This window comes from Bradysia coprophila (genome assembly GCF_014529535.1).
Source record: "Bradysia coprophila strain Holo2 chromosome IV unlocalized genomic scaffold, BU_Bcop_v1 contig_5, whole genome shotgun sequence".
NCBI lineage: Eukaryota > Metazoa > Arthropoda > Insecta > Diptera > Sciaridae > Bradysia > Bradysia coprophila.
In genome coordinates this window covers 2,328,287-2,353,043 of record NW_023503374.1, presented here as the reverse complement: position 1 = coordinate 2,353,043, position 24,757 = coordinate 2,328,287, and the positions used below count along the sequence as shown (strand labels likewise).

The 24,757-nt window shown below is 35.4% G+C and overlaps 1 protein-coding gene across 3 annotated transcripts in view; it reads right to left on the bottom strand.

The window, feature by feature from the left end:
- Window positions 1-24,757, bottom strand: part of LOC119071538 (focal adhesion kinase 1) — a 58,641-nt gene that overhangs the window by 18,998 nt on the left and 14,886 nt on the right. The window contains exon 1 of one of the 3 annotated variants that reach the window (XM_037176424.1): window positions 16,754-17,012. The exons of 1 other annotated variant lie outside the window; for it this stretch is intronic. In XM_037176424.1, coding sequence (XP_037032319.1) covers window positions 16,754-16,824 — 71 coding nt within the window. In that variant the 5' untranslated portion in view covers window positions 16,825-17,012. Of the gene's footprint in view, window positions 1-1,126; window positions 3,239-16,753; window positions 17,013-24,757 lie in introns of those variants that run through there. One more of the 3 variants, XM_037176423.1, reaches the window with a different exon arrangement.

Genomic DNA, 24,757 nt, shown 5'->3' with positions numbered 1-24,757 from the left:
CTGTTTCAAGGTTATTTGAGATGTCAAAGTGTCATCCATAGAACCATAGCCAAAAAATTATTGTTTTGACAAATTGTTTGCAAAAGCGTTGAGGTTATGGCACTGTGGATGCTCTCGTTCGTTTTCGGCTTGTCAAAAGTTGTTTTTACCGTACGATAGAACAAGCGCCGGAAAAAACCTATAGATAAAAGATTTGTGTACGGTACACGTTTTCAGTTGAACTTATAGAGTGTTATGATGAAAGAGAAAGAGATATTTTGATAAGTACCCCAAGGCAAGTTCTAACAAACTGGTCTTCGGTCCTCTCGCGCTCAACGTACCACGTGAAAAAGAAGTAAGTACTTTGACAAGTACCCCAAGGCAAGTTATAATAACTAGTCTTCGGTTTTCTCGCTCTGATCATAACAGTCTTTGACGAAATTATTCAAATGTCAAAAATGACAACGTCAGTGTCAAAACTGTTGCTATTTTCAATTATGGGCGATAAATCCCACTGGAAAATTAAATCACTTTTCTACGATTCTACAATAGGTTTGTTACAAGGCCGTATGAATTGTCAAATTTCATCGACATAACCTCAATAATATTTCTGTGACAATCTCGTAGGCAACGTTGCTTGATTTGAATGAAATATCACGTAAACGACGTTGCTGTGGATGAAATTGTCGTTGTTCGGGTTGTCAAAGTTCGTGTTTACAGTTACTTGGAACAGACCTATACGTAGCACCAGCTACAACGGATCTGTCAGTGTGTAAATTTACTTCACTTGGCTACTGAAACAGTGGTACCAATTATGAATATTTTGACATTACAGTAGATGAAAAAAAAAATATTTTTGCCGAATAGACATGCAGTCTACCTTTCAAAAAGTTTAATTGGAAAACTGCGGAACACTTCATTTCAGCTGGGTGAGCGTAACAACATATTTCCAAACATTTACGATTTATAAATAAATTAACTCGACTTTTGAGTATGTTAAAGTGTTGTTTTATGTAAACAAGCGCCATATATAAATAATGATTTGAAAAAACTGAAATTAGCGATCTTAATGTCGTCGTCGCACACATATAAGTATGTGTTACGCACAGACGGCTTCAGACATTATTATTATCTCTAAACTGGTCACCTTTTTCTATAAACCCATGTCTTTACAACATCCGTTGAGCCCACGCTATGGCTTTTATTTCGAAATGATGATCGTCGTCGAACGCGTCGCACCAAATTATTGCCATTACAATCAGCAGGTGTGGTAATTTTATTAATATCTTCATTACGAACATTAGTCAAAAAACTGTCAAATTGTTTATTTTCTGCGGTGTTGTTGCACTGATTACGAATGTCGTACACATCCTCGCAGCTCCAGTTGGTGCTGTGAAACGCCTCACAGTAAATGGATAAATAATTGTTACACTTATGTGGTTCTGACAAATTTACGGCATCGCAGCTAAGCCAACGTCTTTTAACCGAATTATATTTAGTCGATGAACTTGTGTTTGATGTTCGTCGGATGCTTAACAACCACTTTAATTTATTGTTTTTTAATTTGCATTCGAAATTAGTGAAATGTACATCGTCATCGTCAAGCCGAAAATCAGGAACACATTTAGTCGTTGTCGTGTACATGTTCGGTATGTCAGCGCAGATAAATTTCTTTTTATCTTTCACTTTAGTGCCTGTCATTTCAATTTCATCGGATCTATGGCTTTTCGATGGTAAATTCAAGCTACGGCGCTGTATTAAAAATCGTTTAAATTTAGACGATTTTCTTGATGACATGTTTTTATCGTCATTTATGACGTTCGAACATAATGAAGACGACGTTGACGATGATGTTGAGATGGTTGAACGTGTTGATGACGGATAATTAGTGGTTTGTGGAGATGATACCGGTGAAGGTGGGTTTGATTTGCAGAAACAACTTTCGAATAAGTGCGTGAAGTTTCTACTCTGCTTCGATGGTTCTGTAGGCTTTTTTGTGTTCACAGACGACAATGCTGATATTTTGGTGGGTTGATTGGGTGTACTCGGTGCGACCGTCTTCAACTGTTGGTCATTGTCTGTGTTATCTTTTATTTCGTATGTCATTAGAACTGGATAGAATTGCGAATTATCAACAATCACAATGGATTTGGCACCAGCAATGCACTCACTTCCACTGTCTCGGTCATGTTTCATTAAAAGTGGTTGAAGCTTAGACGAGTCTACCAGCAATACGGGTTTACTGTTTGGATCACTAAAGGCACTAGTGTCATCAACGAACGTTTTTGTGTCAACGATTTGATTCGGAACAAAAGTCTGAGTCTTTGAACAGTTCATACACTTGTCATTATCACACAATTTCTTGTTTATCACATTTTCGTTTTGTCGCAGTATGTCCTCCTTTCGCTGATATATTTCATCCTCCAATTTCTTGATCAACGAAATGTCCAGACTGGCTTCCTTTGCGGGACAATCTTGATTTTGTTTCAAATTCTTCAGTAGATTAAAACTGCTCGGTAGACTCAGCGGCCGTGGCAATAGTCGCGATCGTCTGCCGACTCGTATTCGATTTTTATCTAAATTTATCACGACACTGGCTCGATTCGGTAAGATTGGTGGCTTCTTTTCTGATTCAGTGCTGTTTGCATTGTGTAAAACATGACCGGATGGTTTTCGTATGAAATGCAAAATTTCTTTAGGTTTGTCATCGGAATTCTCTTTATTTGGTGCTTTCCAAATTTTGTTTTGGCGTAAATGATTGTCGTAAATGCCGTTCGTTGAATCCATTTCTTCTTATTTATTTATTTAAGTGATTTAATGGAAGAAATATGCAACCGAAATCTTTTCCTGAATATTAATTTTTCATTTATTAATGTATTTAACGACGTAAAATTATTCTTATTTTATGAATGATACAGTCCACTGCTCTCTGCTATGAAGTACTAACATTAACAATAATTTATTGTCACGTTTGTTCACCTGCGTGTGTTTATTTCGTCATTTTTTCGTTTCTTAATCCCGTATATAGCTGAGAATTAATTATTCACTTTGTTGAAATAAATAGATAATTTTTTATAACTCGTACGCCCACCATTATTGACTTTTATGTGTCGGGTTCAGTTCTTTTTTATTAATTTTTTTTTTCTTCTTCTCTCCGTCAGGTATTTCGCCATTTTTTGTTTAACGTTTCTTACAACATTTTTCCGCATCTCTTTTTTACGACTGTTTATAATAATTAAAGAGATAAAGTAGTATTCATAGAATAACTGTGTGTCCACTATCTGATCTGAAATAGAGTGGAATAGAATTCCATTCGGCCACGATGGAAAAAGAAACATTTGGAATTGAGTGTCGTTGGCCCACAGATCCGATAGAAATCTCGCAATAGTAAGGTTAAATTAGTCACATTTTTGACAACGAGTTTCTGCACAACAAATAACACAGATTGATCTATCCTCGGGGTATCTCAAAGACGCGAAAAACTCAAAGGAAAAAAATGAAAAATGAAAGATTTGTCACACAGTTAACTTAAGAGCACAAGTCGATAAGGTCTTGAGTCATGAGTAGAAAAAAATCTATCTTCATTCGTTCAAGATAAAGGGCCCATTCACAAATTACGCACGCTCTTAAGGGGGGAGGGGGGTTTGACAAAAGCGTACGCTTCATACATTTTTGAAATTTTCTCCATACATTTTCGCGTGTAAGGGGGGAGGGGGGGGTCTGAAATTTCGAATTTGGTGCGTGCGTAATTTGTGAATGGCCCCAAAGAAGAAATCAAATGGGCCTTATGAGTCAGAACCGAAATTTAGGTTTTGGGTTTTTCGATTTTTAATTGATACAACTTATCATTTTGAGCAGAATATTGTGCTACAGCATCCCTCTCAAATTTACCGATTATTTTAAATCGCTCCGCAAAATCTAGTCCTTCAAAATAAAAATCTTTCGATTGATTAAGATTGCCTCGCCTGGTGTTTACTAGTGGAAGCAAATGGTTTTTTGAATAGTTTTTTTCATGCTGCAGATATTGCAGTGTCAAACACTGTCCAAGGTCTTAAATTTGTTCAAGGTGAAGCTTTGAAAACCTTGAATTTGACAGCAACACGTGTTGCCAAGGGCCTTAATCACAACAGTTACAACAAGAAGGATTGTCTTTCTGGAGACTTGAATAACTCACAAATTTCACAAAATTTAAACAAAAAATTCGTCACATCTGTTCCAATGTAGATCTACAAAAAAGTGACTGATCTCTTAAAAGATAATGTTCCAAATGCAATTATAATTTGCATTAAAATCTATACAATAGGGGTAAACCATTATGGTTTGTTAAGTACCTAGGAATGGCAATTCCATTAACTTTTGACATTTCTTCCAAAATATGTGTCAAATGTCTAAACGAAATCAACATACTCACGAACTGTACGAACCATAATGGTTTACCCCCAACGTGTTAGTACACCATAAATCTCCTTTATTTTGCTATTTAATCTTGAAAAGTGTTCAAACTTTCCGTTCCATCCATAATTTTACTTCTTGCAGGTATCGTATGTGTGCGTGTGTGTTTGTTTTACAATCAAATTCCTATAAGAAATAGCTAAGGCAAGAACGTTTGTGGGAGTTGATCAAACGAAATTTTATAATAATCAATAAATTTGTATTGTTTCGAGAGCATTGGATGACGAAATTGTAATAGCGTAATTATGGGTTATTAATCGTGAAAAAATTTTCCAATTGATTTTTATCTGTTTCGCTATTCTATGTGCATTTGGAAGGTATAAATCTTTTGATCGTATACTGGCAGTATGAATATGTGTAGCATTAAATTTACATAAATTATGTTTAGGAAACAATGTTGATCCATTTTCGAGATACATTTCAGTGTAACAATCTGGTTTCACTTTAATGTTGTTCAATTTTTTGATCGTTTTTATTATTGAAGTAGCAAGAATGTGGTGTAATCAGAGGGGGGAAATGATTTAATGTTTTTTTGTTCACAAAAAATGACTTCTGTACACAAAAAATCAGTATTGTACACAAAGCCCATTTTTTGTACGACGAAGAAACATTTTTTGTACAACAAAAATACAAAATTTGTACGCAAGATACGAAGTGATAGAATCAGTATTTTACTTATCCAAGATATGGCTCGATAGAATTGGTATTTTTCTTATCCAGGCTTAGGACCAAGGATGATGCCATCTTATTTGTGTACAAAAAAACTTCTTCAAACCGTTTTTTTTGTGTGTGTACAGAATAAAATGAACCATTGGGGAAGCTACGCGAGTAAATACTGGGGCAGGTATTACTTGTTATTGGTGACCAATAGTCGACCATGGAAGTTGTAGGTGGAACAAAGTTTCGCTCGCGTACTTTCCCCCTCGGTGTAATCTCTGTTACAATGAAATATGCTTCGTATATCAGACGCTAAATTAAAATTGAATTCCATTGTGTAAGAGATGGAACATTAGTGAATTCTAAGCTCCAATTACCCTCCAACGAAATCAATTTCCGGCGCAATTATTATATATCAGTTATGGAGTGTTGTCAGCGTTTCGCGGTCATGACGAAACAAATGTTTCATTAATTAAATAAGGCGAGAAAAAAAGAACTGAACCCAAAATCGACACACAACACAAAAAAAAAATCTGTTTCCAACATGCACGCAGACACTTAATTTTATTTACATAAAATGACGAATCCACAAGGACGGGCTCTCTAGCGATAATAACATCATCATAATATGTCATTTTCGAGCTCGTAATTTTTTCTTCTTTATTACTGGATCCATTCCATCCATTCACTGTTTCATCAATACGGGCATTAGAATGTGAATAATTTAGCACGTTAAACACTTTGAATTTATTCTTTTCTTTTTATCTTTTTTCATTTATAATCATCATTCAACAAAGTGCAACATCAATTCTCAGCTGTGACTATCCCATTTATTTTAGCATAAGATTATGTATATTGTATACGGACGGGTTACATCAACTTCAACAGAACAACAGCAACAACAAAAATGCACGTAAGTTAAATATATCCATTTGATTTGGTGCATACAATAAAAACACTGGTGGGCACAACACTGTGTAAAAACCGTTGACTCTTTTTGAATCTACAAAACTAAAACATAGCAAATATATATGCAAAACAGATAATCAAACACACGTCGTCGTCGTCGTCGTCTACGTCTGTAATGTCGCGTTGTTTACTACAAACTAAAATCGGCGAATCTAATTCATTTCTGACGAGAGAGAGATACATTTCGATACTGTAGGTAGTAGATTGGGTTCGCATTTTATACACGTATGTATATCGACGTTGAAATGTTGTCATTAAAACATTATATAGTCATTCATTTGATTTACAGAAGAGGAAAAAAAACCGATGAATGTCGCTATGTTTGTTAAATGCTACTTTTTGAATGTAATGACTGGAGAGACGTGATCGGTTATTACGGTGAGATAAATCTTGGCTTAGCTGATGAGTGAGTGAGTGTTAGTGATTCGCTTACTCTCACTCGAATCGGTCAACCTACGTTCGTTACAACGGCTAAGATGATCGTTTGAGACATGTGAATGTTTTGTCGCCTTTAAAGCAAGTGCTAATGAAGAAATATCGATGTCCCAGTACAATCCTACCAGACAGTGTATATCGATCAATATTTGAAAGAAAAACGATTAGTTTGACCAAAAACGATATTGCAGAGAATAAGGTATGAATTACAATAATTATGTTACCAAATGTGTAGCATGCTTTCTAACCTTTACTCCTATTCCATCTGCTAACCATAAAAGTGAGCAAGGACCTGAAGGTAATGGCTTGTAATGTCCTAAAATGCATGTTCAAAATAATGAAGTAAAAGATTTTCTGTTAACTTTAGATCAACAGAAGTAACAGATTTGATCGATTATAATCACGGAAGCGTAAAGTAAACCAGGAAGTAGCGGTACATTTTTGAAAAGTCAAATGAGTGACCTAAGAAAGGAGTGGTTTTAGTTATTTATCAAAATAAACTTCGTGAAAGAGCTAAAAACGTTTCGAGTAGTAAAGTTTTCTGGTTTGTCAATTAAATAAAGCCACGCTGCAAACGACGCTCAGCGTCTTTGGGGCCGTTCATAAATTACGTAACGCAAAAATTGACATTTTCAAGACCCCCTCCCCCCCTCCTGTAACGCTAGTGTAACGCAAGGTCATACCCCCCCCTCCTCCGGTTTGTTACGTAACACAACTCATGAAAAAATTGATATTTTTCTTACAGTAATTACAAAAAATACTACACGAATTGTATGTATACGATTGCTTCGGATTTTTTTTTACAATTTAGACAGACATGTCCATGCTGATAAGTTTCGGGCGTCCACCTACTGAAAAATAATGTTATTAAAGACTTTACAGACTTTACAGACTTTTTATACGAAATATGTTGCGTGACGTAACGTTATTGTCAGACCCCCCCTCCCCCCTGTAACGCTGTGTAACGCTAGACTGATACCCCCTCCCCCCCTCTTTTGCGTTACGTAATTTATGAACGACCCCTTTAAGGTTTAAATTACGGTTAAGTTTGTTGGCAATATTCTGAACGAGCATTGTAATTGGTCCTGCACAACAAAACATTACCGCATGATATGACTGTTGATGAAGTTTTAGCAAAATCACCTGTGATGTTCCTGAGAACCAGCACCAGCGTCAGCCAGGGCTTGTGGAACAGTGAGGACTTGAGATTTATATTGGAATTGGCAGAGGGACAAATTCTAAGATTTACAGTGTAAACATTATGGCTCTCGATAATTTCTTCATTGAGCAATAGTAACTAAAAGTAAAAATTTCACCATGGTAAAAGACTGATAACTCCTTTGCGAAGCAACCGAGGAATCCTTTGAATGGTGTTTCCAGACAAGTTTGGAAACCCTTTTGAAAGGCAAAAAAATTATTTTTGAATCGAAGTTTTCTGTTACATTTTCAGAAATTGCACTTTTAGGCTACCCTCGGTGAACTTTGGACGCTTCAATACCTTACTAGTATGAGTATTTTCCGTCAATAAGGTTGCTTATATTGTAGCTTAGAGTCTCAGCTTTACAACGATACCAAATATGCCATACTTTATGCTGTACAAGAAATATTGATGAAAAAGTTTTACATCGAGGTCGCTCTACTCGGAGATTGAATCGTCAATGCTTCCCAATTTTTTGCTTCCTCTGACTAAAAATTTGCATTAATAATCGAGGAATCAAAATAAAGTTTTCACAAGACGCTCTCTTTTTCGCTTATACAATAAAGTAAGTTAATCACGTTTAATGGGCCACAATGTTCAATGAAAGTGTAAAACAGGTATGGTCGATCGTTCGCCCGGAGGACATGAAAATTTGATTTACGCACTCAAACGCACTCATTTTCATATTATTTTGACATAATTTACGAATGCGTTTAAGGTGAATTTGCCGATCGGCCATACCTGTTCTATACTTTCATTGACAATGTTCCCCTCAAATGTCAATAATATATATTATGCTAACCCCGACAAAATCAAAACTTACTCATGCACAAAGAATATGAAAATGAGTGCGTTTGAATTCGTTTTTTAAAGTCAATATATCCTTAGTGGTCACATTAGACCCAATGAATATAAAGTACCTGTTATGGTCTAATGTCACCACGTAGGACTTTCCGACTTGAAAAACGGATTCAAACGCACTCATTCTTATATTATTTTGACATGAATAATGAATGCGTTCAATACTAATCAACTGATATTGAAGAATCGGCCACATGGTACATACATTCATTGATTGGCCCATACATCAGTTCATAGTAATTAATGAATATCAGGTCGTCAAAGCACTCCTGGATGATTTACTTTACGTTATCGGGTTATAAATGCGTAATGTGTCTCCTTATCTATTTTTATATAGATCTACACATTAAACAGAGACATTCTTTTCTTCAAATTCATCAAATTCTTTGAACAACTCTTGTTGATTTTAGTATCATTGCAAAGGTATTTCTGTACCATGCACATCGAGAACCGCCACTAATAAAATGTAAAAATGCTGCCATCCTTATCTTACAATATGGTTCAAAGTAAAGTTCTAATTACGTTCGTTATTCCACGTCCTACAAAAACGTAGTCGAATAATATGCAAATTAGGCGAAATGATATACTAGACTGGTATCAGCAAATGTATAAGCATTAATTTGAGCCCGATGCGATTTTTTTGTTGTTTATGTGGGCCCGCACATTAAACTGTGTTGCCGTGCTGTCTATGCAAAAACTCAAGGTTAAATTGGAAAAGTCTTCAAGCAACAGCAACTAAATAACAATATTACAAAGAGGAAGTTATGCATCATGTTGTAATTAGATTGATAAATTATTCACATATTTTATCACATTATTTGTGTTCGCAAATGCTGTGTCGTTTTATACTATAGGCTGTGTGGTTTTATTTCAATCGGCCATTCGATTACGGACACTATAAATTACACACTTAAATGAAATAAATTTTGTCTCAAAAAACCTATGCATAACAATTGCATATGCAAGTACAGATGTATCGATATGCATACAGAAAGTTCTACGATATGTCGAACAAATGTTTCTTTATGCGTGCAAGGTGATTAACCTTATTTTATCCACGAAAATGCGGTGAGAAGATGGTGTTTTGTTGACAGTTCAGGTGATAAAATGTTCATTTTCTCACCTCTTGCTTCAACACTAATGGGGCGAACAAGAGATTTTACTCCTCGCGATTTACACTTTGTTTGGGTTTTGAAAAATGATAAAACAAATTGATGCGTGTTTGTTTCGTGGATAAAAACGGCTATTCACACGACGCACGGATGAAAATAGTTATTTGTTTACCGAGAAGAGAAAAAGGAAATTCCATCGCTTTGCTCTGACCACAAACATTGCCATTGTTGGAATTTCCGATTTTCTCCCCTCGGTAAACAAATAACTATGAACAGTTGTGCAGCTCGGTAGTTTTGAATTCATTTCGCTTTTTTTTACTGACCGATTTTTATCAACAGTGCAATTTGCAATGCACATTACAAATAACAGGGTTAGTCTGAAATAATTTATAGAAACATGTTTCTCAACAAGACAGTAATTATTATTGTTATTACATCGGATCGTTGACTACACACCGATGACTCAGTGACTCTTATTTCAAAATGAATTCTTTTCTTCGTTTTTTGCATACTTTCAATGCTACACACTTTTCGTATTTTTAGCAGTGTACTTTGCATAGATCGGCACAAGAATAGTTTTAAGAAAATGCAAGAAAAGAAAGAAAACTTTGCCTACGAGTAAATTAGCTCCAATAATAAACTCGGAAGGCGATCAAAGTGTTCCACTAAGTAATGTCATGGTGTGAAATATTAATAAAGCGTGTGCCATGCCATCGTCTTTCGTGAGATTGTAGGATTAAGTTTATCACAATTCATACGGCATTTTATTATGCACACACATATGTATGTTAAGATATATACCACGGTTGTGGAGTCAACAAGACGACGGGGCTATCTTTATCTTAATGCTTTATGCAAATACGACAAGACAGATGCGCTTAAATATTAATTCAAAGTAATGGTGCGTTTAAATAATTTTAGGTTTCGGTGGTATGTTGGGCTTGGTGCTCGTTTTTGTAACCGAAAACAAAATTTCGAATAAATTTTCGTTTAATTAATGGTTAAATGATGTTCTGAGGAAGATAACGAACAAGATATTCATGTTTGGTGTAGGTCAGGCTTGTAACACAGAACTTTTTTCTTTTATTTATTTATGGAAATAAAGATCTCCCATATGGTTTGGAACACCCGAAAAATGAACTCAACTCAACTTTGTGCTTTGTTTTCGCAAGTAGTGAGCAATAAGAATAGTCTGACTAAAGCCTGGTGTTTTTTGATTGGAACTACCCCAAAGATTTGAGTTGTAAATATACAATGAGGAAGAATGTTTCAATCGCTCGAGACCCAGCTGTTGAACATTAACTACCAGTTTAGTTGTCAACTGCTAAATATTGGAATTATAGATATGCGAGCAGCCCGAATAATCTCATCAGTCGACGAGCAGTTCTAGAATGGTAAACATCTCTGCCGAAAATTACGGTTGGTAGTCAGTCATTATCTTGGTAGTCAACTACCAACTACCAAAGTTTCCGAATCGCAGTGTCAACTATAAGCTACCGGTTTCAACAGATACAGGTAACTGAACAAGTATAACCTAAACCTAGTGAAGGTGTATGACTGAACTAGCTGAAGACAGCTGACAACCACGGTTTAACGGTTAAACGGTTTAACAACGGACAGCCACTAGCTACCAAATACTAAATTTCGGATTTTTGGAACTAACAGACAGATGAAGAGTATGTCCACAATAGGTCGCTTTTTCTGAATCAAAAAAAGTCCCAATGGACTTGGTGACGTTGAAAGGAATGTACAAATGTACAAAAAGTCTGGTTGCAGTCATTGAATTTTTAGTCGAAATGAGGATTCATTTCCTAAATACAAATTCGTAGAATTCCGAACAGAATGCCACCAAATTTCCATACAAAGCCATCCGCATATCTATCTAGACATTTTATCAGCAGAAGGGTTTTTATTTGTACAAAGATAAACTGAAGGAAAACTAAAAGAGAAAAAAAAGCAGTCGCTCACTGCAGTGTGTTGTATACACATGCTTGCAACCATGGACTAAAACAAACCTATCCGTAATAAACACACTTTCCAAAATGTTATTGGTGTTATTAACTAGCTTATCAAAATATAAACAGTCGTAAAATGAACCGTGTTTCATATGCTACCTCAATTGGCCTATGTTTGGTTAAATGTTCCAAAAGTCATAGTGTGCCTTCAGTTAATTTTATTACAAACAATGGCTAGACCATGCTATATGTTAATTGGGTAAGAATAATGCAGCCAGTTTACCGTGAAAATGTACGTCTTGATGGGAACAATGAAAGCTTAGTGCATGGTTCTGTTTTATGTTTGCAAATGCAATTAACAATGCAATTCGATTCTGACAGTCTATGTCTACCATTAAGTTAACTTTTCAATGAACAGAGATGCAAACGGTGGAATTGATTCAGTGTGTAATTGATCTTAATCAACCAGCAAAGATACATTCTAAACAAATTTTAAATTAACTTTACATACAGCTACAAACTGTCTGGTAATCACCCTTTAATGTCCCGAATACTAAAAATTTCATGTATCTATTTAATTATGATTACAAGACATTTGTTTGTTTATTTTTTTCGTTCGTTCTGAACAAAACAAATGCGATAACTTTTCTCTCTAATACTCTGTGTGTAGTACTGTATCTAGACGTAAAATATCCTCTACTTAAAATAGCTATTTCACTGACTAGTTAGTAAATGGGGTGGTTTTGTGCACTAGAGGTGAGATTGCCGAAACGAGCGAATCAAGCTCATTAGTTCTTTAGAACTCAACATCTAAATTACTTTGTTCTGAATAAAACTAATAGTCGGATTCAATCAAGTTATCTTTTTCGTCCTGTTACGTGAATCCTTAACTCTCGACAGGTTATGGGCCCAGAAGTCAGAAGAATAACGAATGAAAAGAAGAATTTGGTTTTGTTGTGAAATTTGGGATTTCGCACAAAATCAATCGATGAATGGAGAAACGTAACAATTTTCTTGTCTGGAAATTGTTACCAGTCAAAAAGCGGTAAAGGAGAAAGTTACCAACGGATAAACGAAGCAGAGAAGCTTATACGTCAGGGTTTGCCGAGAGATCTAATTGAGAGAATATTTTTCACTGCGGATGCAAGAGCACTGATTCTGTGCAATTATAGAATTGTTAGTCAAAGTTATACTGAGGAAAGATGTCAATCGATGGTTAATTTTATACTCGAAAGCAGAATCGACGAAGGTCAGAGCAAATTTGTCGAAAAACCCAAAGAACCATTGTCCGAAACAAGTTTCACACTTTTATTTTCAATCAATCAAAAAAGACTGCTCATAATAATGCCGCAGCCAGTAAAAAATCGATCTTTTCATAATCACAATAAATAACAATCATCAACCTTCCGTTTCCCACAGTTTCACACAGTTTGCTGGAATTGAGGAGGAGTCTAGAAGAGAAAGAAGGTTCTAGACATAAGTTAAATATTGGGATATCAAAGGGTTCAACTAATTGCATGATTAAGGAGGAGTGTTGTAAATCGTTGTAATCCTGCAATCAACCTAAGTTTCTTGACTGAGAAAATTACTTAGTATCTACAACAACAGATCTGTCAGCGACCAAACCTACTCCATTTAGATATACTGAAACAGGGGTATCAATTTCGAATATTTTGACATTACAGTGTAGATAAAATGTTATTTCTTATTATGACTATATCTGTCTAACCATCCATATGCAGTCTCGTTAATAACTTTTTACCCAGTTCGTGTAGTCGAGAAACAGCTGTTTTAATGTTTACATCCCAACTTATTTAATTTTGTTTTTCTTTTATGTTTTTCTCCGCATAGTTTATTTTTACAACAAGAGTTTATTTACAGGAGAGAAAAAAATGATGAAAAATGAACAAATTTCTACCAAAAAAAAGGCGAAGAAGAGAGATAAACAGAGACAGAGAGATAAAGACACGGAATAGGAAAAAAAACGGTTTGGGAGGGTTCGAATCGAAAATGTTATACAATCAAAATTTCGTAATCAAATATTTATTTGTCGCAGTGTTGCATATTATTTCGAAATAAAAATTTCAACAAACGGAACCCGAGTTTTTGATGCAACTGCAACATTTTCAAAGGTTAATGCACTTACACACATATTTTCATCTGATATGGAAATGCATTCACACAAAACCGTACAGATACAAATAGTGCTATGAGATATTAACTGTATGGGACATAGAAAATGTAATATCTGTCAGAACGTAACGTAACGACGTGTGTATGCATACAATGCACACACGGGGATATTGATTGTTTCTGTGATACGTTAGATTGGCTTTATAATTGTCCGAATGGTCTGTTTGTACGTATTCATATCACAGAACCTTTACATTTAATGCACAACGACTGGACGGATTTTGGAGATAGCCTGATACGAATATATTCAGATTTGAATATGGCTAATTCTAGCAGTAGCATTTGGATTATTTTATTTACATAAAAAGGGCATCACAGACATTTCAGTTGATTAAAATGAAATGTACTTTCAATCTGACTATGAGAGGTTATTCGTCGGCGACTTTCCTTGTTTCACTGAATTCAATTTATTATTCAATGTCGATCTTGTCTTTGATAATTCAGCAGACAGTTCAGACGCAGTTGAAAGTTTTCAAACTGAATTTTGTGTGAAAACTTGCAGACTGGTGCCGGGTGAAGAATTGCACTATGTGTTAACAATTCATTGGATTAGCTGATAAATGACTAGACAACGAGCCTTCATAGAATACTTTTCCAATGACACCTTTTTAAAATCTGCGATGGCTGTTTTATGCCTGCATATGTTTCATCGACCATCTGTAGCCCAAAACACGAAAAATATTTTATTTATAAGAGACAGAACGACTCCAATTGTTTCTATTTTTTTTACCATCGGCCCAACCAAATTTATGACGTAATTGGCCTCAGCTGTTTTCAGCTGGCCCATCCATACAACCTCAATGTCTTTTATAGAAGTCAAAAGGACTTTCAAAAAAATTCGTCGATGCTTGTGTGTGTGGGAGGTGATCAACAACATGCACTTTTCATATGGAAGTTTCTCCAGTTACACGAAACGTACAGGATCGTATGGGGTGTCATAAGAAAGGTACTTGCATGTACTTTCGGGCAAATATTGTCTAATTGGGGTTTACAAGCATCTACGATGAAATATGAAAACATAAACTTCTTATGTTCCGTCGTAATTGCTTACAAATCCTCATGGGACCTATTTTCCCTGAAAGAACATGAAATTGACACCCAACACGACCTTGTACTTTTCGTTTAAGTGAAAAAAAGTAAGAAAAGTGCATGTTTCCGGTTTTTGATCACCTCGAGCTAGTTAAAAAAGCTTCGCAGAATTTTTTGAAAAGTAATTTGGCTTCTAGGAACGAACATCTTTCTAGGCACACATAAAAAATCTACTGAAAAATGTGTTCAATTTCGGTAGGCTGGTTTTTAAAAGAATACCTCTTGGTAAAGTCGTATAGCGTCTCTTTGGGCAGTTCGGTGTTGACGACAAACACAGATTTTTTCGAAACTTAACTTAGTTACAAAAGTAGATCCCACCATCACAGTTCGTATAGGAAAGTCGAAACATTAGGGGTCCAACATCGTATGGGAAAATAAAAGTTTCGAGAAAGTTGGCGGACCATGGAGAAAACGAATCTATATGAGCCACTGATAAAAAATGTTTATGGGGCCGATGCGATCCGAGTTCGTTTAGGGGTCGCGCAATGACGAAATATGTGAAAAATCACGAAAATGAGGGTTAAAGAAAAATTGAACGTAACTAACAGTAACTGAGGTCACTTGTTAAGGTGAGTTGGTTTATTTCACTTCAGATTAGTCCAAAGAGACAGATTTAGTAATTTCCAAGGGCTTTCGCATCTCTCAAGTCAGTCAAAGTAGCCTAACCAGTTCATACAGTCTTTGGGCTTTTCCAAAAAGTTCATGGGGTGTACATCGGATATATTTAAATCTAAATAGAGCTTACGGCACAAGGGGCACAAGCTTTCATTGCAAAAAGAAATTTTTTCGAAAACAATTTTATGAAGCTATATTGAAATCGATTTTAGTGCAAAAATGTCAGGGTCGTGAACTCACGCAAAGCAATGACTATTACGACAGGACGCCAACTCGAAACTCGACTGTGGGCTCGTTTGAAAGCTACTGTCATTACCTTTACAACAATACCTAACACTTAACTGAAAAAGTAACTAAGCATGACTTTGTATTACTTGGAAATTATCTGTGGATTTTTGTCTATACCAATATTGTTAGGTGCGCCCAGACGATATAAAAATTCCAAAAAATGAAAACAACGCATTTTTCTTGCTCTTGCATCTAATCTAAGTTTTCTGGACCAAAAAAGTTCGATATTGTCGCAAAAAAAATTTTACCATAGAAAGTAATGGAAAAAATGTATGGAAAATCACAGCGTTTTTTCACATATTTCGTCCTTGAGCGACCCCTAAACCAACTCGGATCGCATCAATACAATTTTTATCAGGAGGCCATACAGGTTTGTTTTCCTCGGGGTCCGCCAACTTCCTCGACACTTTTATTTTTTGGACCCCCTACGAAACTACTTGTGTGTTTGTTTGTTTTTTCATCAACTCACCCCGGTCAACGCTCTTTCCGTGTGTATACGCTTTGATCTCATCAGAGCACCCGAAAATATTGCATACCACAAAGGCATCATCCCCCTATTTTGCATTACATACAACAACAAAGAGTAGCTCACATACAATATAAATGAATTGCAATTTGGGGGAAGGATGTTATTTATTCTTCGTACACCATTGTGACTGTGTGAACAATTGGGATATGCACAGACCGCAACAAAAATGTACACGGAAACCATATTTACCGAATGAAACCCAATTTTTCAGACACATTAATTTTCATTTAAAAATATTGTGACATTAAGTTAATCGATTCGATCGGGGTGGGAAAAATTGTAACATTAAATATATGAAATTACGATTTTACGCGTGCAGTTCATACATTCATACATTCATACACTCGCTCATCCAATCGCTCACAGGACATGCCTGAAATATTACACCGAGTCAGTAAAACTGACATAATATGTTACTTACGTTTCCAAATATTGAAAGTATTGATAGACTGGTCGACGATAAAGAAAACCCTCTGCTTTTTCAACCATCATTGCTGTTTGTTTGCATTCGGTTGTTTTGTTATGATAATATGGGTGTAATATGTATCAATATTCGGATTATATTACAGCGAACGACATTTAAGAATCAAATTATTTTTGTTGGAAATTGAGTGTATATTGAATTGCAATTCAACTTTTTTCTGTTTAAAAAAATGCACTTTCATTGAACTATTACAAACTCCAACAGTCGGTGTATCGGATGCCACTAGAAATTCCACAATTTTATTTGTTGTTGTAATAAAACTCAATTTGATTTTTTCAACTTTCAATTAAAATAACAAAACAAAATGAAAAATGAAATTAATTCACACACTACGTATGCCCCATTCTTCGTCTGGTTAGATGAACAACATGATTGAATTGAATGTGATCTCCAAGCTATTTCACTAAACGAAGGCACAAAGTGTTCTTATGTAGTAAATAGTGTAACTGGCGCATTTATTGACCAATGATTTTTCTGTGATGTAATTGAAACTGCTCTCCGTTTATATTAGAATAAAACACGAACGAACGGTCGAGTTAAGTTGCAACAAGTTAAGTCAATGGTTAGTTCTATTTTGAACAGTATTTTGTATGCGCAGCAACATACACAAGAGTATGGCGGCCGCTTTAATTTTATCGTTTTATGTGAAGTGAAACATCAATTTATGCGTTAGGAGGAGTTGTGTTATTGATAGTAAAACGTCATCTAAATTATAATATTGTATATTACACGGTAGGATGCATTTAATGCTAACGATATCCAATGATATTGAATTGATGTTAATCTTAAATTAGATCTCTTGTAAAATAAAATTGATGTGATCGAGAGAACCCAACGCGTATGACATGCATTCTGATGTTGAGTTTGTCCTGCAGTGACGCTATTTGTTATTTGTAATACATACATGATGCCATTGGTCGTAAATCAAGTGTTAATTTTATGTTTCGACAGATTTTAATTAGTTTGTTTTATGGAGTTACACATTCGATTAGAGTTTTCTGTTGGATATTTTAGAAAATTGCTTGACCGTTAATGCTTTTGCAGTACAGTCAGAGGCAGTGAAATTTCTGCATGAATTTGATTCAGCTGATCCACACATAGAATCAAAATTGTTTATACTGTAGAAGCTGCTACAAACAAGCGCGTAGTGGTAAAACCGTATAAACAGTTTTGATTCTTTGTGCGGATCAGCTGAAAAACAGCTGAAGCAAATTCATGCTGAAATTTCACTGTCTTTGACTGCAGTCGGGGCAATAAGTGAATCTTCCCAGAATAAATCGGTCAATCGGCCCAATTAGTTCTTGTTGTCTGTCACTGAAGATTGGTGTAAATACTCTAAGGAATCCTTCCAGCCTTAAGTGTCTTGTATAAGAAACCACAAGATAAAGATCTAAGATCTCCCGATGGAAAGCACCCAACCGATTTCTATTGGAAAAGGAGAAATTCCACTGAAAGCAGAATGTAAGGTAAGGTAGTGGGAGTTTCTATTTTTATTTAAAGATGCTTCTCATCAGTCTAATCTATCTAATATAGCCCAAAGTCACGCAGTTAAATCATGGAATGAAGCCTTTTTGGAAACATCTGTTAACGAAAACAACGACAAAAATAAGAGGGATTCTTTTGAATTCCTTGATGCTTGTGTGGCTAGTGGGCAGTGGTCGAAAACCGAAAATATGCAATTTTCTTAACAACGTTGTGCGAGGTGGCTTTGGAAAGATTATTCCATGTACACGCATCTAAGAATTGACAAAAAAGTTTCGAAAAACTCACCTGTAACAGGTAACTTTGTCTTCAGGTAATCTACATTATCTGCCGCAGCTGTATTTTTTGTATGTGGCGCTACAACTGTGGCAGCTATTGAAGATTACCTGTAGACAAAGTTACCAACAACAGCTGGGTTTTTCGAAACTTTTTTGTCAGTGAATATTCAAAAATAGTTATTTCTTCACCGAAGGAAAAATAATCATTTCTGGGATGTGTCTACTAGATTGGTATTGGTCCCTAGAAGTCAACATATGTTTCCCAACGTGGGTGAGAAAATAGTCATTTTCTCACCTCAGCTTTAACCTGGGGGACCTTTGTTGTAAAAAAACGTTGTGTTGACCTCGAGGAAAAAGTAGGAAATTTAATTTTCTCGGGTGAATTGTGGCTCTTGCTACGCTCTGACCTCTGACTTTTCAGGGATATTTAACAGAATGAATTTCTTTCACAAAAAAATAGTGCGCAAAGAACGGAGAATTGAAAAATATTGAGGCGCCTCTAACGGCCAAAGAAGGTTTCCTATTAATTACTCTCTCAAATGATCCGACTGTCGCAACTTGGTATCCAAAAGACTGAATGAAATTAAAATTAAATTCCAACGCGAGTGAATAAGACAATAAAAAAATTGCCAATTAAGTGAAACTGATTTTTTTTGTTTTCTGGGTCATGAGCAAGCAATGAAATCAATAAATTAAATTTTTAATTGTCATTTATATGATTCAATCGATCGATATATAGCTGGTAAAAATCAATACAATTTTTACACTCCATTCTCGATGGGAGAGACATTTTCAAAACACAAATTTCGTAACATCAATAAGCTATTCACTGGTTGTATTCATCAAAATGATTTTTATCCCGTAAATACACAATCACACATGTGATTTTTGTGTCAAGTAAATACATTCAAGAAGCACACATATCGGCTCTAATCAATTCAAGGAAAAATCGGTGCCACGTAAACATTTTTGTACTCTTTTTTTCGAATTACGATTATTGAAATTGTTATGCATCATCGTATGCCACGCTTAGTCAATATTAGCAGAAAGATCAACGTTGTAGACACGAGAACTCTCGCATAGAATGTTAACATCTTTTGAATATAAATATTTTGTTAATTTCTTTCGATATGCTTACGTTGAACGGTCATATCGGTGCGAGTTCATTAATTTCGTTGAGATTATTGCTATATGTCTAACTAGACGCATGGACTTCATAATGTATAATTGCTCTCGTTAAAATAATTGCTTTTCGTTCTCTGGTTAAAGGCATTCAACAAAAAAATGGTGCCACATGTTTGAAGTATTCGTACTACACCTACAGCACTAACTTTGAGCTAGTTTCAGCAAATTATTCATAAAGGAAACATTGAAATCGAAAAGCTCGATTATGAGTATTCTAAATATTAGGTCCCACCTTATGGGTGGGTCAGATCACTTGACTGATAAACTTATCAAATGAAGTTGAAACATTCTTTACATTTAATTTCAAAACTTCGTAAGCCCAAACGCGCTGCAGTGAGTTTAAAGCGACTGTAAAAAGGAACACAAAAATCGAAGACTGGAGTTAGAAGACAATACCACAAGAAGTTGGCAAACATCCAAAAATAATTGGCATTTTTGACACAGAAACTTTATGCATCCAAGAGGTTGGGCCTAGTTGTATTAGTCTGTGAGTTAAGTCTGAAAAACAGAAGACTGAAATCGGACGCATTTTCTAATGGAATTTTTTATATGTGCCCAGTAAGGTATTCGTGTCCAGGTAGCTCAATCGGTAGAGCATAGGACTCATACCCAAGAGGTCCCGGGTTCGACTCCCGCTGCAAAAATGCTTGCCTGGTTTTATTCTAATCACTTGGTGATTAAGCACTCGCTGTTAGTTCTGTACGACCGTAACAAAGTCGCAAATTTCAAAGAAATCCAATATTCGATTTCTTCGCAACAATCACGCCATATTGACATACTGTCAATGACACAATTCACAATATACAACAGACTGTAGGATAAGCGCCATCTATGATCGACTAGTCGCTCATTGGAAAAATGCATGAGTCATTAGTGATGGTTGTGGTCTTCGCATACCACTCGTGGCTTAGAGAATTCACAACGTATGGGACGTTTACACGGTCGATTTGTGAACTATCTGAGTCTGGAGAGATATGATGAAAAATCACAACAGGCCCACTAGAGACTTAGGTGCTGGGGTAACCATCCAATCCAATCCAATCCAAGGTATTCAACCGCAGAAGCCAAAACCACTTTCAAAAAAATTCGTCGAAGCTTGTGTGGCTAGTGTGAGGTGATCAAAAACCGAAAACTTGCATTTTTCTTACAAAAATTTCTCCAGGGTGTCATTAGAAAGGTAATAGCATGTACTTCCGAGGCAAATAGGGTCTTTTGGGGTTAAAATTCATCCACGCTGAGATATGTGCAGTTGAAGTTTGCAACCGAAAAAAGACTGAAAACTTACACTTTTCTCACAGAAATTTCTCGAGATACACGAAACGTGCATGGTCGTGTGGGGTGTCATTTGAAAGGTAATTGTATATACTTTCAAGGAAAGTAGGGTCTTATTGGGGTTTGAAGCATCTACGACAAATTATGAGAAGTTGAAATGTTTACGTGCTTATATTGATAGATGCTACCAAACTTCCGTAAGATCTACTTTCCCTGAAAGAACATGTAATTACCTTTCCAATGACACCCCACGCGACCATGCACGTTTCGTGTACCTCGAGAAATTTCTGTGAGAAAAGTGCAAGTTTTTCAGTCTTTTTTCGGTTGCAAACTTCAACTGTACATATCTCAGTGTGGATGAATTTTAAACCATAAGACCCTCGATTTAACAACAGTCAAGGGAATAAGAAATGAATGAAGTACCGACCGCAAAACGTTTCGTTGCACAATGTGCTGCTAATAACATAGAATTTATTTAAACTCAAACATAAGCCACACAAATTCAATTTCCTTTCCAATTGGAAAATGCAAACAAAATTACCATCAACCGTACCAACAATCCTGCGGACATTGCCATAACTATCAAATGCAATATAACCGACATTTAATTCCAACATTAAAATCGTTTTAAAACCGATTCTCGGATTATTATTTCATTTTCACATTGTGTGAATGTAAATCCATTCACGCATTGTGAATTAACAGGCCATTTATATGAAAAAAATAAAAAATTCAATTTATATTTACAAAATCATAAACTCACACACCAGAGACACATAACCGGAGAGTAAGTGTTTTGAATAATTTATAATTTTATCATTTATTAAAATAGTAAAAGGAAGTCAGAATCTTTTGATTTCCTGTCCATAAAGTCTAGTGCGTTTTCTGCTTTGGTATTCATTCGTACGAACTTAATTATTATTTTCAAGTGACTGAACACTTTTTGGACGGTATTGTTAACTCATATGTATAAAATGCCTGGCGAAGAGCACAAAACAAATTTTTGCATAAAAATCAACACATAAAAAATGATGAAATGCCATAATCATGACAACAAAACGGTAAGGCCGTTGCCTTTTTGTATTTTATTAAAATAATTATTTTACATCTGTCCGCTATTCTCACATTGTTCGTTATATTTATTAACAAAAAACGTAGGCACGAACGGGTGTGTAGACTGTAGACTTCTGTTTACTATTGGATTATTTAAAATTGCTGACGAAGTTTGCTTTTTATTTGATTTTTTTATTGATTTCTTTATTACCTAAGTGAAGAAATTTCATTAACCAACCAATTTGTTGTTGTTGTCCAAATAAGTGTGACAATAAAAGTGATTCTAATCTCAACTGTCGACTCTGACGATAAACCTTTAGAATGGAGCAATTATCTAATTTAGTATCTGATTTTGACCTGAATGGCATTTGCATAACATTTCATTGAACAGTAAAGTGCATTTACATGCTACATGCGTCGTGTGTCTCGTTTTCGTGTGTTTATTGACCTCGGCTTCGTCTCGGATCCACAAAATTCACACGAAAACTCTACTTTTCATCTTTTTATCCCTAGTCATGTAAAATACTGTTGACTCGCCTTCGGCTCGTGTTCCGCAAACAGTGACGTAACATACTACGATTGTTACAAAAAGAAAGAAACTTTTGTATGTAGCATTACAGCTACATATGCTGCTGCAGCTATATGCAATAAAAATCAAAACTAGTGCGTAAGTATTGTGGAATGATTAGAAATAGAACTTAATAGGGAATTTATCCTTTTACGAACTGCAACGATATTATGTACATAGATAAATTACGACCACATGATAAAGTCTTACTACCTTAACCAAATTACAGCAGCAATCTCAAAGATTTCTTTCTAATCCTTTCCCTCCGAATTCTAGAACTAGCAATGTGTAGGCAATGAAGGTGCTGGAGTTTTGGGAACCAACAGATTGCCACACCAATAAACCCAAAAGTTCAGAAGAATAACCCACAAAACCTCAGAAACTCTTCAAATTCCGTGGATTCTAGAACTGGGACCATGTGAGGTGATAGAATTTTGAGAACCAACATGCTATCACCTTAATAATACAAAAAATCCAGAAGAGAACCCATAGAAACTTCAGAAATCCTTTAAAATCCTAAAGTTCAAGGACTGGGAAGATGGTGGATCATGAGGACCTTTGTCAACCAACATACTGGGTCAAAAATTTTGCAGTTGCTAGACAAAATGCATATTATTCTACCATCGAGCAGCACGATTCACGCTCACTCTGAGGACCCCAGCTTATGATATAGTGAAGTGATTTTCATAAACGTAGTACGTTCTATACTACTGTAAATATATGCGAAAAACCTTGACCAGTCCTCCAAAATAACACTTTTTCCACCATACTCCAAGCCTACACGACCTAATTTTATTATTTTCATCTGGGGATCTTCTAATTGTCAATATCTAGCAGGGAAAAAAAGAATTCAAGTTATAGAACTCAAGCTACCTTTTGTTCGCACGGGTCTGAAGACGAATAGGTTGATACAGTTGAAGCGAATGGACATAAAAATTAATTGCCACGCCATCATTTTCCTAATTTTCACCAATCCGGTTTTTATTATGACCCATGATCTTCGAACATAGATGTCATTAATCTTACTGCGTTTTCGATGAGATCGTAAAATGAAGTTTTATGTTGAGTGGCAGAGACGAATGAATAAAACGAATAAGAGATTCAAATTGTCACCTCAAATAACTTCTACATTTAGTACTTAACATATTTTCCCTCAAGAGATCAGACGATATTTTGAAATGAATTACAAACTAAACACTTATTTGATCACCGCGTTCAATGATGAGAAAACCGGAGGAATTTCTTTGGTTTTCGTTTCGAGCCAGTTGCACTGGAAGGAAAATTTCCGAAAATGTTCGTGTGCATGATGAGAAATATTATTTTTAGTTCTATGATGTTAACTGTCGTATCCATCACATTTCAACCGCATTATTTATTGTACACGAAAATATGTTCTCGTTTCAATATCTCGTTTACTTATTCGGAAAATAAATAGGTAACATTTCCCAAATACATTTATTTATGCGTTTTGAATATATCGGGCGATCTATATTAGGATGAATTAGTATGCCCTTTATACCTTTACGTACAGAAACAAGACGTAAAGGTATAATGGATCGACATATATTTAACATTCGAATCTATATTTAACATTAAACGTTTAGTGCTCGAAAGCATGTGGCGCAAAAAATTGCTCAATTTGTAATTTACAAGTATATGCGTAATATGCACGCGTGTGATGTTCGATACGGCTATGCTCTCTGTGAATTTATGGTTATGGTTCTTTATGATTTTTTTTTCTTCTTAAATTAAGCAGATGAGAGCTACTTTGGCACTTTTGTCGATAAAACAGCAATTGGCCTAAATATGATTTCTTTTATGTTTAAATAGCTCAAATTATTACTGCCGCTGAATGCAATGCATGTGATTATAATCTAACTGAAATCTGTAGTAGACAGTGAACCCTATTAACGAACTTTTGCGAAATTACATAACGATTATGAGACACACAAAAAGAAATTGTATTGTGACTGGAAATATTACAATTTTGCTTTAAAATAGCAAAAATTGTCCACGTCGGTATCATAAGTCGTAAAAAATGTGAATTCTCTAATTTTACGGTAGTAGGAGAAACATACAGATCCATCTAGGTAATATCTGCGA